This window comes from Mesoplodon densirostris, chromosome 5 (assembly GCF_025265405.1).
Source record: "Mesoplodon densirostris isolate mMesDen1 chromosome 5, mMesDen1 primary haplotype, whole genome shotgun sequence".
NCBI classification, from domain to species: Eukaryota; Metazoa; Chordata; class Mammalia; order Artiodactyla; family Ziphiidae; genus Mesoplodon; species Mesoplodon densirostris.
Genome location: NC_082665.1, coordinates 88703616 through 88721910, shown reverse-complemented (window position 1 = coordinate 88721910; position 18295 = coordinate 88703616). Strand labels below are relative to the sequence as shown.

The window sequence follows — 18295 nt, the reverse complement described above, 5'->3', positions numbered from 1 at the left end:
TGGCAACCTAAACCATAATAAGTGCATTATAGCTTCTACAATTGAGATCTGTGGATAAGAATCATGGATTTGCTCTTTGTCGATCTGTGACACGGATATGGTTGGCACACTTCTAGGATTTAATGAATGTGTCAGTATGTTACTAGACAATGCCAATGAATTTAAAATCTCCATGGAGGGAGGAATAATAATCAATTAAAATATATTTGGCTAAGTGGAACTAAAACAATTCTGGTCCCTGGGAAATAAGGATCTGAGGTGGGGATGAATCTCCTTGTCTTGTGCTAGAATTTTGTGTTGTTTGACAATAACATCAAAATAGAGGCTCTTCAAGATTCTAAATTCTATTATGCTGTAATTCAAAGTTGTGTATAAAGAGAAACTAATTTGGAGAAACACTGACAATGTCAACTTGAAAAAATTCATAATAAATATTTTGTAATATAAAAAAAGAGTAAACAAACTGGTCTTCAATAATGCCTTTATATTGGGATAAATGCTTCTTTAATTAACCCTACTCGAGCATAATATTGGAGCACAATTATCCTCAGCTAACCTCACTTTACCATAAAGCTATAGATATTAAACACAGCAAAAGTATTGAGAAGTGAGTGATGAACTCTTTGGCAAAACTTATGCATCTTGAGATGAAAGTATGTACTTTAAGGAAAATTGGAAGAAAGTATTTATTTCATAGAGGACAGTAAATTGAACTTCTGGAGCACATTACAGAATCTAGCATGGCTCCTGACACACTGTAGGATGTTTAGTAAATTTAAGTGAATCAATTTTTATTTCACCACAATTATCAAAATTATATAAATAAATTCAAGGCAAAAGTAGGTAAATTTCTAAATAGTTGACATGCAAAGGTGTTTAGAGATGTTTAAGAACCATTTTTTAACGCTTAAATAACATTATGAAAAAGATATCAGTACAATCTTCCAAAGAACATCCCTTTAATAATGTTAATTTTGCTCCTGTCCATAAAATTTTTCAGTAAAATTTAACCACATTTGTTGTTTAAGTTAAACAGATTAATAAATTTTAATGTTGAATTAAAAAGCCCAATTTATGCATAGCTATAGACTTATTATATCTTTTAAATACTTTCTTACTTTTTTTTCAGTTATATGAGAAAAAAAATGGTTGAACTCTCCTTCAGATATTTTAGAGATTAAATATAGTCATTATACGTTTAAGACCTTGACAAATGTAAAAGGATGCTATAAATAAATTATATTTAAGTAAATAATGGAGAGTAAAGACTTTTTATCAGTTGAGAAAACTGAAAGGATTAAGAGTATAATTTATTTCTTCAAATTACTCAGACTGTACCATTTTATTGTTCCTTTCTGTGACTCATTTTCTGTTTTCATAATTGGCACACATTTGACATTCACCTAGTTCTTGTTATTGTGCTCTTCACTTAACGTGAAACAAACAACCCAAACAAGGAAAGAACAGAATGAGTGGATGCAGAAATAGGAGGTAAATAATCAGCTTGAAAGACTGCAAACGGTTCCATAGAAAAAAACCTTGGAGATCAGTGGCAAATGAAGAAATTTCATGTATAAATCCCATACAAAAAGTTTTCAGTCTTCAGTTGATCTTTGTCTTATTTAAAATTCAATATTGTACTGAAATAAAGCCTATGCTTCAGATGTAGGGAGAAATATATTTTTAAAATTTCAAATTGTGTGTTTAAATCTCAGATAATTATCCAAGGATTATACAGCTATATATTCCATACTTTCATCTTCAACAATACCTTGAATGACTTTTGAGAGTACTACATATTTTTCATTAGAGAGAACATAGAAAAATAAAAATCTTTGACTCCCTTTATAAGTTCAGGTTGTGTTAAGTATATAATTTTTAAGTAAATGCCCAAGATTTTTGTAATCTTAATTTAGAATGAAATAAAAATGTTAATAAATATAAGTTATTTTATCAGATATTCCTAGAGACTGGGTTATTTAGCAACTTGGAAAATTATGTTGTTTTAAGATGTTTAGTGAATCTAACCTGAAAAATAAGGGGCTTTTTTTTTTTTTTGGAAGAATTGTGTACTATAGGAAGTGACCTCTTGCAATTTTTTTAACAAAAAATAAGACCAGTATAGATAAAAAAACAAAAAACAAAAAACAAACACTATACAGGTCATATATAATTTGGAAGTTTTCTTGGTTATAGCTGTAACTTTCTCTTAATTAATTATTAGTAACTTGAAAAAATATGGAATATGTGTCTCTTAGATATTACTTTCTGATTAATATGGCTGAGTTGATGTAGCTGGTATCAATGTTTAAAAAAAAATTGAGATCTGAAACCATAAAACCATTTCCATGGTTTAGACTTTCACATTCTTCTCACTAAAAAAATCTCAAATTTAAGTTTTACTTATACACTCAAAAACAATGGAAATATTTCAGCTTACAAAAACTTTTTATCCAATTCTAAAACTAAAACTGAAATTACATTTTCTGATCTAATGGTGAGTCTCTTTGAGTTGTGAAACTGGCAAGTTACTATTTCTAATGGATAGTAAATATATAATACTAATTTTTTTGCTTTCTAAAAATATAATTCAAAAAAAGTCTTTAGTTTTCAAAAAGATTTTTTAAATAAACATTGAGAGAAACATCCTGTATTACTTTCTCTTCTTTGAGCATTACTGCTCAGTGTTCTAAAATAAAATAATTTAATATCACCCAGTCAGAGATAGCAGTATTATGGGTATATTTACCAATTGATTTCATCAGTAATTTAAAAAAATAGTCAATTTAATAATTTTGAAATTATTATCTTTTGAAACCATGACAAAAATAAAGATATTTATTTCTTGTTAGGGCTTTAAGATATTTAATTTATTTTCAATTCAATATTCTCCTTTCACATAACCCACATTTGTAATCTACACGTACAGTTTTCTAAAACTCATTGTTTTCCTTTAGAAGGAATTTTTTTTCCCAGTAACATAAGATATTTTTATAACTTTTCTAATACTTTTCAAAAACTGCTCATGTAGACAATCATAAACATGTAATAAAAATGTTTCTGTAACACAACATTGAAATTCATTTTATAAGCTAAATTTTTCAAATTAACTTGTAACAGAACAAACTGTATTATGGTTGAAAAGTGTTTCTTAAAATTAAATTAAGTTCATTGTAATTAACTGTAAAGTTGGAACATGATGGAAATATGTACAAAATATTTATAGCTATGTAATTTTTAATTATAGTTTTAGTGGTGGCAAGTGATTTCCCAAATAAGAAATATTCTGTGAAGGGTTACAAAGGAGATTTTTCTAATGCAAGAGGTTAGATTTCCCTTAAGAGAAAATTGTTATGAAAATATTTTATGCAGAATTCTTCTCAATCAGAAATCTAAAAAGGCATATATTTGGTTATTAACTTAAAGCCTCATTAAAGACTTTTTGCAAAAGTAAGATATAAGGCAGAGAAAAAGAACCTTCAAGAATATGTATTTCTTGTATGTGGAAGCATTAAAGATTTGGGACAACTCTATCCTTGTAAATAATTTTTATATCAATTAAATAAAATGAATTTTCTTTACAAAATTAACTAAACTTAAGATGTGTTTCCATGAAGATTTCTAAACTGATCATCAGTTCTTCCATTCCCTATATAAATATACATTCATTTCTTGTTAAATGTCTGCAAATATGTCTGACATATGTTAAATATATTACTGATTCTCAATTGACTAGGTCCTTTATATTTGTTATAAAAAATGAAGCAGTGAAGATGGTTTTCTTATATGATTTTTTTAAGAGAGACATACAAGTAAGAAATTTTAAGTTAGCAAATACAATATTGTTTCTATTATCAACAGATCGTTCAATATATCATCATATATCTGTTTAAAATATTTTCAGTTTCCTGCAATTTTGAGATATTCATGAATTCAAAAATTTCTTAAGCTACTATTATATGTATTAGGTGTAAGGAATATAAAGAAAATTAAGTCAGTCCTTAACCTCAAGAATCTCAAGGTGTCATTGAAGAAGCTTTATATATAAATAAATCAGTACAATTACTGTGGTCCATCTGTAACAAGGAAATGATTAGATACAGTTTATAACATGGTAGTGGGTTACAAATCTGCCTAATTAAGTATTTGAAATATTTCCTCCTGATATATTTCTCTAGTCCTTGTTCATACGCAAATTATTTTAAATAATATAAAAATAAACACTTTCTTTCCAATTAATATATATATATGAATACTCCCTAAAACAGGGTGTATTATAGCAAATATTCTCTGCAGAGTAATATGAAGATTAAATGTTGACAAGTTATAAATAAGAAGGGTTGGAGCAATTAATGGAGCCTAAATCTTTATTAAGAGAACACATTTAAGTAGAATAAAATGTGTTCATTCAAAAACTCACAATATAATTAGTTGATTTGATAATATCAATAGTTAACTTGTATTCACTGAACCAATAAATAAAGGGCCACTTAGACATGTCACTCTGGAAAATGTTGGAAGGGAAAAAAGATGTCCTTCATGCTTATAAGGATTTTATAGTATAATGAGCAAAGACTCACTTATAAAGAGCTAGTCGTAATAAGAGACAGCATAGACACCATAAATCAGATAGCTTTTTCTTTAATGAAGTTGTCCTAAGTAGAAATATCCAAAGAAAATACCTCATATAAAAACTCATAGATCCTCTCCATCTATATTAGTGCATTGCAGAAGGCAACTGGCAAAAGAGGAATTGTTATTTCTCGTTCCACATATCCTACTGCTGGAAGATGGGTAGGACACTGGCTTGGAGACAACTATGCAAAATGGGACAATTTGGACAAATCTATCATTGGTATGTAAGAGTCACCATCTTTATCATTATTCTTTTGAATCTTCTATTAGGTATTCACTTTTGCTAGTTCATATACTTTGTAAGTCCTTCTCTGAAATGTGCTTTTGGCATCATATTTTATGACAAACAGCATAATGAAAAGGCAATGGGCCAGAAAGCAGGATCTAGTTTATTTTGAGAAAATAATTTCATCCCTTTTTGTCTCAGTTTCTTTCTATGAAAGGGCAAGAGATGGGAAGGATAACATATAGAGCTAAGAATAGAAATGCTTAGAAATTCTAGATTCTAGGGAATAAGAATCACTCATAGATGCTAAAGTTTGAAACATCTCAAACCAAATTTTGAAAGTTTTCTGACAATAGTTGGATAAAGAGTAAATGAAATATTATTTTAACGATAATATTTTTCTGTTTCATATCTAGACATAAAATTTCTTTACTATTTATATTAGGATTCAAGGAAAACAATCAATCTTTAGAAATATTCCTTTAAAAGAAGAGTTGGGAATTCACATGCATTCTATTTTATTAAAGTGATCATTCCTCAGGAGATTTTTAGCTAATAAGGATAATTCAATTTGTTTCATATAATGAGACCTATGGTTAAATAATTACAGAGACAGCATTTTATTTTGAAAATAAAACCAAGGAAGGCTTTCCTGGTGGTGCAGTGGTTAAGAATCTGCCTGCCAATGCAGGGGACACGGGTTTGAGCCTTGGCCCGGGAAGATCCCAGATGACATGGAGCAGCTAAGCCTGTGCTCCATAACTACTGAGCCTGCACTCTAAAGCCCACGAGCCACAACTACTGAAGCCCGAGTACCTAGAGCCCGTGCTCCACAACAAGAGAAGCCACTGCAATGAGAAGCCCATGCACCACAACGAACAGTAGCCCCTGCTTGCCGCAACTAGAGAAAGCCTGAATGCAGCAATGAACACCCAGTGCAGCCATAAATAAAAAATAAATAAATAAATAAATTTATTTTTTAAAAAAAGGAACCACTAACGCTCTCTTCTCATACTATAAGTATTCGTAACAGTTTTGTGATCTAAATGTGTCATCTTCAAAGTGTCAAGGAGGCATTATTAGAGTGTCTTATTTTTATAAATGTCATTGACATTATAAAGTAAAAATACATAAATTTCATGGGAAGAAATGATAGAAAAATATATCAATAATATGAAAAATGTGACATTGAATTAGAGGTCAGTATTAGAAATAGAACATCTTCATAAATAGAAAAAATCAAATGTCAAAATATATGAAACAGTGGCCTTCTATAATTTTTTCCTAATTTTTTAGGTATGATGGAATTTAGTTTGTTTGGAATGTCATATGTAAGTAGCTCTATTCCTTTTATCTTCATCACTTGTTAATATTAAAAAACAAACTATTAAATTTAATTAAGTATAACTGTATTTTAGACTGGAGCAGATATCTGTGGTTTCTTCAACAATTCGGAATATCAGCTCTGTGCCCGCTGGATGCAACTTGGAGCATTTTATCCAAATGCAAGACATCACAGCAGTTCATTTACTGGAGTATGTAATTACTGCATTTACTCTCATTCTTTGCCCCGCTAACCTTAAACGTTTTTGAGTAGAATTCACCCTTCCTGGCTGATTTCCAGGTGAATATTTTGAATCTCTTTACATTTACTGATGGCATCTGAGCCCATGACTCTGAGAAGTTTCTGACTTGGGGTTCTTTGGGGTTCAAGACTTGGTTAGCTGGCATACTTACTGCCCTTCTATATAATTTTGGATTAGCCAGAAAAAAAACAGTCCTTCTGGAAATTATTCCAAACCTGGACAGAATGATAAAAAAAAAATCAGTTTCAAACTAAATAATTAGAATTGTCACTTAAAATCAATGCACGAAATGGGCAGATATAAAAAGCAAATGTTTTAAAAATGAGTTGAGAAACAGAAAAAAATAAAAGGAAAAGGGAATCATGGAAACTAATTTCTGAGTGGTGACACTATTTACTTTACTATATACTTTACTAAACTGGAAGAACTTTTTGAGTGAGGGGGAGACAATAATAAAAATTATGAAAAAGTATAAACAATTGCAAGCAATATCTAAGTAAGTGCTAAATTTTGTTATACTTTCAGTGAAGACATAGAGAAGAAAGATAAATTATCAAAATGCACCTCATTGAAGAATTGCAGACAGAGCTGGACTTTTAAGGATGGGTTCCAGCCATAGTAACTGAATGGTAGAGCTCATCATGAGTTTTGAATTCTTCTTGTCACCCTGGGAAATTTTTTGTCAGAATAGAAGGGAGAATTTATATTAGAAAATGAAAAATAAAAATGAAAATCTATACAAGGTTAGAAGGCAGTATGGGACCACATTTTGGAAAAATTTGAAAGTTGGACAATAGAGACAACTTTATGGGATAGGAATATTTTAGCAGGAAAACTTTATGTCACTAATGAAATTCAGAAAGCTGTATTGTTGGGAGAGTGAGGCATGAATCAATAAAATCCTGAACAGGGATTCATTCAACAAGAATTCATTGAAAATCTATTATTTAATATTTACAAAATCCCTGCCCTAATGCTTTAGATAATGCAGGAAGGATAGAGATAACAGATAATAGACAATTATATAGATAGATAGATAGATAGATAGATGATAGATAGATAGATAAAACAGCAGGTACAAATAAATCATATGAGGGAAAACTAGAGTAAGCTAAAATGATAGAGATTTGTGGGTGTTCTGGTTTAGAAGGGATGCCCAAGGTGGTCCTCTTGGATGAAATGACATTAGCATTAGAGAAGAGACTTGAGTTGAGGAAAGCAACAAATTTACATATATGGGGGAGAATTCCAGTTCTGGGGAAGAAGTGAAAGACTCCAAGATGTGAATGTGGCTGGAGCTTTTGAGAAGATGAAATGGGAAAGGGAAAGACTGAGGAAGTACTTCTGAATAAAAATCTACAGAACTCAACTTAAGTTTAATTATGAGGTAATATAATTGAATTCAGAAATGTATGGTTTAGAATTAAATGCTTGTGTTTTATCATGTTAAAACTGAAATAACATCAACAAAGTCTGTATGCAACAGATATGATCTTTGCCTTTTCTAACTTGACTTTGAATCTAGTAACAATAGGATCATATTGATATATAGCTTAATATTTCTTGGACCATTGCACTTTCAAGGTTTTGTCTATTCTAACACTACATATACCAGTGATAGCAATGGGTCATCATTCAAACCTTCTTACTACTTAAATCTAGAAAAGTCGGAATCTTCATAGATATGATACCACTCTTAAGGGCTCTGCTCCTGTTGATAACAACAAAAAAACATTGCAAGTGTTGCCCCCTGGAGTTATGTGGCAGCCTTGTTTTTTTCCCTTGATATAAATTAGAATGTAAAATTCTAATCACTCTCCTTATTATTTTTTTTAGCCAGTAAGTGCAATAACATTTTTTAGAAGCTTTTATCTTTCCAGTGTCAATTTTAGTCTTTTTACCTGGAGAGTATATTCCAGAGCAGACATGGGCATGTTCTTTTTTCTTATCCAACATTAATTAGATCCCCTCTTCCTCCTATACTATTAATTCTTTAGTACCATAACTTATTCATTTCTCATGAGAACACACAATGTACAGGGTCACCATGATGGGCTCTGCATGTCTGTTTATTTCAATGCACTTATATATAGCATTCTGTTTCTCTCCTAGGCTTTTCATCCTACACTGAGCATCACCACAGTTGACAATGTGTTTGTCACCTATTCAAACGTGAACTGCTCTTTACATATGTTCACCTAAATGAAATCAAGCCATGGACTTAATTTGCATTTTCTTATTAAAATATTAGTTATTCTTTCTCTTTCCATTGTATGAGATAGAAATAACTACTCCATAAGGTTTTCGTGATGTAGCACGTGACAGTGAATTAAATTATGGCTTATTTTTTATTCTTCAAATATGTATTTGAAAATTATGATTTAAACAAGGACAATAGCTTATGACACTTTCATTTTGCTTTGTTTCAGAGACAAGATCCTGCTTCCTGGAATGCAACTTTTTCTGAAATGTCAAAGAATATTCTGAATATTAGATACACTTTATTGCCCTATTTCTATACACAGATGCATGAAATTCATGCTCATGGTGGCACTGTTATCAGACCCCTTTTGCATGAGTAAGCACAACTTTTTTTTCCTATCATGGAGAGAGATAGCTTTCATTTAATTTACTCAATAATCACTTATACTGCCATATAAAACATTTTAAATTGAAAGCTTTTTCATAGTTATTTAAGTATACATTTTGGGTTAATAAGCATTTACATAAATAAATCTACTAATAAACAGACTAATATGTGCCATTAAAAATGAAACACAATCAGTTTTTAAAAAGTAATAATTCTTAGGAATAACAATTGTATACCAGGTATTGTTTGAGAGAATTTACATACCCTATTACATTGAGTGTTTTCAAAAGATCTTGGAAATAAGTAATATTATCTCTATATTATGGTTGACTTAATTGAAGTTTACAACAGTTAAATAAATCCACCATATACAAATGCCTGACTAAACAAGACCATCCTAACTCCTCCTAGAGGTGTTCTAATTGGGTACCCTAGAACAGTTCTACCATTCTCTGTGACAATTGTTTTGGATTTACTCCTTGAAGCTCAAACTGATATATGACCAAATATTGAAATTCTATTCTATGGAGTATAGTTGCAAAAATTTTAGCCTGTTCTATTTTTAAGGCAAATATAAGCAATTTCTTATGGACGTTACAAACACACACACACACACACACACATTCAACCATAAATACGAAAAAACCCTTGAAATAATCATGATATACTTAGCTTCTTGTGTGCCCTATATTACCAGAGAAATTGATTGAGGTGATTTGTTAGATTTCACTATTGGTAAATCAGTAAAAGATAAACAGCAAATATTTACTCAATTAAACAGTAGTAGCCAAGATAAAATTACCAAAATAATAAGTAGATCAATATGCCTTCTGTTCTAATAATAAAAGATCCAACTTTCCAAAAAAAAAGGAAAAAAATATACTTCCTAGATTCAAATTATCCTCTAGTAATTTATTACCATAATCTCTTCTTTATTTCTGGTAACATTTTATTAAACCCTTTCCTCTTTTATTTCTAGAAATTTCCTCTTTGTCTTCTCCTTATTAACTTTCCATAAGAGCTGGAGTATCAGCACTGGTCTGAGTGCCCAGCCAGAAACATTATTATTAACTATGCAGGCTCTTGTCCTGCTGAGAACTTCTGGATTTTTGTTCCCATGGGAAGTACATAGAGGAAAACCCCAGCAGTCCAATTTAGCATTAATCTCGGTTTAGAATAAAACAAAACACAAACAAAAGAACAAAAATAAAAAATGTATACTTCCATTTCAATTAAGGAAAAATGTGGACATTTAATAGGGGCAATTCTCAAACTATAAAAAACAGATTTTGTTTTTTCAGCCATTTATATCTCAAACTCAGAAACATATTAACAAATGGAAGAACCTTTAGGATTTATAAATTCACTATTCAGTGAGCTTAATTTACATAGGATGTGCAAACTCTTTAACGTTACCAAATTAAGATTCTTATAACACACTTGTCTCACACTTTTCTTCCAGAGTGTTTCTAATTCTTGCTTCCTGGTTTGTTGATCTTCTACTAGACAAAGTTAATATTTGAATTTATGTGAGTTCTCTTCAAAGGAGATTTCTCACTCGGTCTTATACATCTATGGCAACTCTGCACTTTGTTGGAAGGTTTAGTCATGGTCTAGATTTACTTATAAAGTATTGTACTACTGCACACTGAATTCCAAGTGATAAAATTGTTTTTGATTTTTTATGTTTTGATTTTCATTTCAATCCACAAAAGTCCATACTGCAAAATGTGATTTTAATAATTATTTTATGGTATTCAGAAGAGATAAATTTCTTTGATTTAATTTTGTAAATATTTTGTCCAGGTTCTTTAATGAAAAGCCAACCTGGGATATATTCAAACAATTCCTGTGGGGTCCAGCATTTATGGTTACCCCTGTATTGGAAGCTGTAAGTCCTACCACATATTTTTGTTCACAAAATAATTTTTCCATGGTTTATATGTTTTTAATGACTATATCTTTAAATTCCAGTACTCCGACACTGTAGAAGGCTACGTCCCTAATGCTAGGTGGTTTGATTACCATACAGTAAGTACTTAAGGAATTCTGGGGGGTTGACTAAACAGAAATGGGTAACAACTTAATTATAGCCTTTTTATTAATGACATACGTGTTTTCCTTTCCACTTAAAAAGAGCAAGATATTTCTTGCTAATTATATCAGAATCAAATTAACAAACAGTGAAAGAGTTAATTTATTCTGCCATAGTATCTTATGTAGTCATTGATTTATTTTACCAAATAAACGTGGAAATTATACAGTATACACAAAAAGGTCATTGCCCTTTATTAGGTATGCAGAAAGATCATTAAAAGTAATGCAGTCCTTTAAAGAATAATGTATATGACAAATCAGGAATAACTTTTGTGACCCATCAAAAACCCATATATTTTCTTCATGTGAGCACCACAAAAACAAGTGGTGGTAAATTACTTTCAAAGCTATCAATAAACTAAAGAATAAGTATATGCTTTAACAACATGAATTCCTGAATAAATGTTTGTGGTTTTATTATTTTTAAATTAAAAAGTATATTATTTGATTCTATAAATGTGCCCTCTCAAGTACCAATATTGCTGGCGATTCTGCTTCTTATTGTTTTGTTCTTTCGTCCAACGCTGTCATTTCCAGGGCAAATATATTGGTGTCAGAGAAAAATTTCATACATTTGCAGCTCCTTTACATGAAATAAATCTACATGTTCGTGGTGGTTATATTCTACCTTGTCAAGAGGCTGCTCAAAACACATTTTACAGGTAAGTGAAGTGTTCAGAGAACTCAGATTAGATTTTGAGAGAGAGCATGCTAGAACTGTCAAGAACTGGGAAAGGTCTGAGCTTTTATCCTACTTCCAAGCTTACAGGTTAGGCTGCCACAGTTTCATGGATTCTGGGTCTGAGACAAAGGTCTTTCTTACTTTTGGCATAGCAAGAAATATGAGTTTCATGTTTGCTCCAGTTGCCCCTGTCCCCCAAGTCTCATGTGGGTGACATCAAGTGGCCCAGGTAGATACTTTCCACCCAGGAGGCTTATGTCACAGCTAAGGAAGGCAACACTTTGGAAACTCAATCTTTTATAATAGGCTGTAAGCAAAAGCATCCATTATTTGCTTTGAAGGGAGAAAAACTGTCTTTGCTTCTGTATGCAAAATATGTAGAAACTTGAGAAACTCATGGAAAATTGTCCTCCAACATGATAGAATGTTTCCCCGGCCAAAATACCAATGGAAACTTAATGTCCTCTGTGTAAACATGCAAAGGTATTGATAAACGGATGTCTTGTATTTTAAATGCCAGTCTCACGTAAGACCTCGTCATTTTTTCTGAGTCTATTTGGAAAGAAATATTATTTACTTTATGAAAATATGTTTTTTTTAATGAACTTTTCTGTGAGCTTTAAGCAAACATGGCTCAGAGGGCTTCTCTTTCCTTCTATCTTTTCCGCTCCCCCTGTCCTGTGACACATACCCGGACCCACTTTAGTCTATGAAATGTAGATATCCATTGACAAGATCACTGCTTCTTCATGCTATTTAAGTCCTCTGCTGTCTGCAGAAGAACCAGACCTATTTGTAGCAACCTTGTCCCATTTAACAATGAAAGGTAACTCATATTTTCTATCTGCTACCATTTATAACTGATCATCTGCTAAGACCCCTTATGTGATATTCTCTCCTTCACAGTCAACAACATGTCCTATTTCCACAGATCATGGGTCCATTCTGTCTCCTGTGACTGATGTAAGAGTGAATTTCTGAGACCAGTCATAGAGTCTATTTCCCCTGACTAAATTCCTGGCTTAAACATTCAGATTCTAGAGGACTCAGTTCTGTTTCTCTTCTCATCTCATGCTGTACCCACTCTTGTGGTGATCTACATGCTGACAGCCCCAGTAGGCATGAATAGACTCTTTCTAGCTTCTGGAGCTACCCAGATCCATTTCTATCAATATTTTACCCTGAAGTCATTTGAAGAGGAGAAAAATGATTATACCTAAGAAATGAGGGTTTCATGGAGGAGACCATTCATAAGTTGTGCCTTGAGGAATCCTTATGTTATGAGAGATGAGTAGAGAAGCCATTCTGGGTGTTCTGGGTGTGTGTGTGGGAGGGGGTAAAGTAAATAAGATATTGAGTTTAGGTATACCGTTGACCTTTGAACAGCATGAGTTTGAATCACATGGGTCCAATTTTACATGGATTTTTTCAATAGTAAATAGTACGGTACTACTCAGTCCATGGTCGGTTGAATCTGTGGATGCAGAGGAACTGTGGATACTTGGATACACATTGTTCATTGGTCAACTGTATATACAGGGTAGAATGAAATTTGTGAAACTCTTTTAATCTTATTTTAAATATGTTAGGAAATTGTGGGTTAAACCAGATTTTAATGTTGCTAATAAGATCTACTTATCTTTTACCTCAGTGACTATGAATTGAAATACATATATACATGCATGTTAAGACATGCCAATATCTGTACATGGAAAATATAAAGTTGCTGTGGAGATTTTTTTTTGCGGTATGCGGGCCTCTCACTGTTGTGGCCTCTCCCGTTGTGGAGCACAGGCTCCGGACGCGCAGGCTCAGCGACCATGGCTCACGGGCCCAGCCACTCCGCGGCATGTGGGGTCTTCCCAGACCGGGGCACGAACCCGTGTCCCCTGTATCGGCAGGCAGACTCTCAAACACTGCGCCACCAGGGAAGCCCTGCTGTGGAGATTTGAACTCTAGATATTCTGGATATTTTAGGAGACTTCCATAGCAGTATAACCTTCAACATTTGTGATTGGAAAAGGCAGATAGCTAAGCATAATTTGTCTGAGAAATCCTTCCATAGCAATATGAGGCTGTCAAACCAAGCTTGTATACTGAGCATGGAAGCAGATATTTTGTTCATAGATAGGCCTATTGTAGGCACAAGCTTGGAAGTACTGTCCCATCCAAGGAAAAGACTTGCAATTCTGGCTACTCTTCACATTCTTATTAACAGTTGCCAATGATAATTAAGTGATTTATATATGGAAATGTGAGGAAGGCTTAAGTCATATGAGATTAAAACATGCTATTGAAACAGCTTTATGTTTAATGGTCAATGACAGTGTTATCAGAGAGAAGAATAAATAAGTATATCAATAAACTTAATATGGATTTAATTATAAATGAGGTCACTTCTGATTTGTTACAGTAGGTGAATCCTTGATGTCAAAGAAATGCATGATATTTTCTATTAAATATGAAGGATTTTATGGTTTATATAATTTCCATTAACTCATTAAAAAAGGAAAATCCTTTTATTTTCTTTGCCTAAAACAGTCTGTGTTCCTTTGAACACTTATATGGATGTCATATCATAACAAGAAATATGCTATTCTATAAACCTTTGTAAAATTGTATTTTTTTCTTATAGTCGAAAAAATTACATGAAGCTCATTGTTGCTGCAGATGATAATCAGATGGCACAAGGATCTCTCTTTTGGGATGATGGAGAGACTATAGGTAAGTGTTCCATTTAGGTGATAAATAAAGCAGGTAACATACATATTATCTCACATTACTTTTTTGTTATCTATTATTGTACATTGGAAGCTGAATAAAAAGCCAATAATAATACTCAAAGCTAAAATAGTTTAATAAATAGTTGAATCAACTTAAAAAATAGACTTCCAAATATTTAAAGACTTTCTTCTTATCCTAAATATATTTAATCCCTGCGATCAGTGTCTAGATGACTAAGAGTTTTGTGTGGGCAGGGCTGATATATTGATCATCTTTGCAGTCCCAGAAGTTAGTCCATTGCTGTTCGCATAATAGACACTCAGTATGTGTGAGGTCAACTGAGCTGAAAAGCCACATTCCCATGCACACATATTGATGCACAAAAGATGCCTCTAAAACATGAGACAGTTCAGAAACAAAATTCAAACTTGTTCTCTGTGCTTTATGGCTATAGCTTTTGTTTTGTTTTTGTTTTTGTTTTAATATTCAGCAGTATTTTTACATGAAAAGCTTAAAGATTTAAACTTAAATCTTTGTTTATTCCATGGCTACTCCTCAAAATCAGACAGAACTACTAAATTTTTAGCAGTGCGTGCTCTGCTACCTGGGATCGTTTGTAAAGAATGCATATTCTGGGGCCCATCCAAATTCCATTAATCTGGGGAGAGGCCCAGGAATCTGCCTTTGAGTAAAATGCCCCCGGGTCATTATTATGCTGTTAAATAAACACTGTTAGAGGATTAGGTTTACTGACTGCCATTAGTAATGCCAGCTCTGCTAGATGGGACTTCTGAGCATTCTCTTGACACAAATTTTTGTCTTAAAAACTAACATCTGTGTGGAGTTATAGGGCAGTTCACTGCAATTTAAATAAATTATCCATAGATGAGAGATTTTTCATTAATAGCAAAGACCTCTTTCATCTTTTCAGGTAAATCATAGTTAATATTCTGCAAACATAATAAATAGGAATTTATTAGTGAGTAAAGTATATCAGAAAGTGATATAAGAATCATATGGTAATAAGCAAGACTCAAAAATAAAATCACCTCTTCCTAGTATTTTGTGATTTAGAAGGTGAAGAACTCAACTGCTATTAGTTAAAATCATATGTTCTCAGAGACCTGAACTTCATTAATACATTAAGGGAGGTTCTAAAAAGTTTGAAAACTTTCTGCCTCACTGGCCCCAGCAAGAGGCACTTTGAATTTGCCTATAATTTCCTAGGGATGCAAAGTTGAGTTATACATAATTTGCATGCTTGTCTTGGGATATTTGAATCTTACTATCCAACAAATAGAGTTAATTCGTTTTAACAGTAAGGGGGACAAAGCTTCTCTTAGAATTTTTTTCCAGCTCTTTCTATCAAACTAAGATAGCAGATGAAAGAACTTGGTATAACATTTACCCTTTGGAAATTTCATGGCAGATTTTTTGTTTTATCACTGGAAAGTAACTGAACATAATTCATATATTTCTCTCTGTTCTCTTCATCCAAGCATACAAAATTGTTCTGGCCCATTACATCTACTTTTTTGGTTCTATTTCACAATCTCACTATATTTGTTATAATTAAGTATAAAGATCTCAACTAATAACCTGAAATTTCTTGAGTGAACATCAAAAACAATACATAACAAATGCTTGGAGTCTCTGGATTTATTAGATCAAAATCTCCAAAGAAGTCTTCTCTCACAGCAAGCTTGCCAAACTACTCGATAAACTAGATGATATCTAAATGATTTCCTCTTTTAGGTTCATTTAAAATTTATGGAATACTATTGAAATCGTAGAAATACATCTTGGTGGGCTCCAAGGAGCTCCAGTTCTTTATGTCTCAGCACAGAAAGAATTAAACGAGAGGCAAAGTGATAGATAAGAAATGATTTAATAGAATAGGATGCTTTTGAGGTTTACAAGCAGGCAGGCAAGAGGATGCCATGCAGAAAACTTAGTGGGCTACAGTTTTATAATCAAAGGAAAAGTGGGGAGGGGAAGAAGACCACCTTCTTCCTCATTCTTGAATAGATGTCAAGCTTCCTTCATGGGGCGGGGAAGTTTTCATGTCCCTACATGGTCAAACCGGGACTGTCATGGCACAATGGAAATGAGCAAAAAGGTGATAACATATACTAAATTATGGTAAATCATCTCAGGTTTCAGTATAATGTCTCCTTTTCCTTATATTTTTGTTTTTAGTGTGGTCAGAAAAGCATGTCCTAGGAATCATTAACTTCCTGACCTCACTGGGCAGGATGTGGGTCTCATTCCACCATTGTTTTATTGTTTTGGGGCATGTTTCATTCTTATGCTGTATGGTTTTTTTGCTAAGCAAGCCTGCTTGATTTTGTGGTTAAGCAAACCTAATCTCTTGAGTGATCACTAACTTACAGGTTTTTGTCCTTTACTTACAATCACTTACTGGAATTAAGTATTTAATCACCTACTTGGTCCCTTTACTCTGTCCCAATCACTATTATTTGCAGACATATTTTTTCTCTCTCAAAAAAATAAAAAATAAAGCAAAATAAACTTATTTTGAAATGTGTATACATTAAGTAAATTTTGACTGTTCTAGCTAATGAAATTGTAGCTTAGTAAAATATTAATTTGTCTTACTCATCTTAGTGAAATAGACATATGTCTACTCTGGACTAAGTTCATATGTGGTATCTTTCTCTTATTCATTAAAAACAGCAAAAGAGCAAAACAGTTCATATCCTCTTAATAGCTTCACCTTTGTTTTCTTTTATCTCATGGATTTGTACTTTAAAAATTGCTCTTAAAAACTTAAGCTATAATTATGTATTTAAAATTAAGACTAAAATTTTTGCCTCAAAATGCATATTAAATAAGCGATGTATACATTAATATATACAGAGAAAGTTTGGGACAGAATATCATTTAATTTTAGTATAGACACAATTAGTCTCAAATAAAGCAATTTTTTCCCCAAGAATTAACGAATATAATGCTGGCATGTATAAGTGGAAAAGAGAATTAAAATTTGTTGCTTTTTCAATGTTATCCAAATATTTGTTTTAGTCATGCATTTGACTCTACTTTTGCCTTTTTGTCTTACACGTTTGTTTGGTTTTACATATGACACAATCATAGAAGTCAGAGAAAACTGGACATAAGTCTAGACTTGATAATAATTAGTTGTTTCACTTTTGGCCATTTATTTAACTTTTCCTCTTTTTTTTTTTTTTTTTTTTTTTTTTTTTTTTTTTTTTGCGGTATGCGGGCCTCTCACTGTTGTGGCCTCCCCCGTTGCGGAGCACAGGCTCCGGACGCGCAGGCTCCGGACGCGCAGGCTCAGCGGCCATGGCTCACGGGCCCAGCCGCTCCGCGGCATATGGGATCCTCCCAGACCGGGGCACGAACCCGTATCCCCTGCATCGGCAGGCGGACTCTCAACCACTTGCGCCACCAGGGAGGCCCTAACTTTTCCTCTTTTATACAGTGAGAGTAATAATAATACATATATCTTACAGCATTGTGATAAAGTACTTAGAATTTGACAAATACTAAATAATAAATTTTAGTTCTAAGATTATTTTTTAAACTGATTTTAAATTTGGCAAGATTACATCTTATTTAAAGCCTATGTTTTATTAGTTTGATTTCAGTTGACCTGAAATAATCTCTCACAATTGAATATTTTTCTCAAATGACACTAGGGTAAGTTACCATCATGTTCTCTTTTCTTTATAATATTATTTTATTGTCAGTCATTGAGGTGGCCAATAAGT

At 32.4% G+C, this 18295-nt stretch overlaps 1 protein-coding gene across 1 annotated transcript in view; it reads left to right on the top strand.

Annotated features, from left to right (window-relative positions):
* Positions 1-18295, top strand: part of SI (sucrase-isomaltase) — a 105903-nt gene that overhangs the window by 83693 nt on the left and 3915 nt on the right. The window contains exons 37-44 of the mRNA XM_060100016.1: positions 4722-4855; positions 6158-6192; positions 6280-6396; positions 8877-9025; positions 10844-10928; positions 11012-11068; positions 11672-11796; positions 14452-14540. Of these exons, the coding sequence (XP_059955999.1) occupies positions 4722-4855; positions 6158-6192; positions 6280-6396; positions 8877-9025; positions 10844-10928; positions 11012-11068; positions 11672-11796; positions 14452-14540 (791 nt within the window). The remainder of the gene's footprint in view (positions 1-4721; positions 4856-6157; positions 6193-6279; positions 6397-8876; positions 9026-10843; positions 10929-11011; positions 11069-11671; positions 11797-14451; positions 14541-18295) is intronic.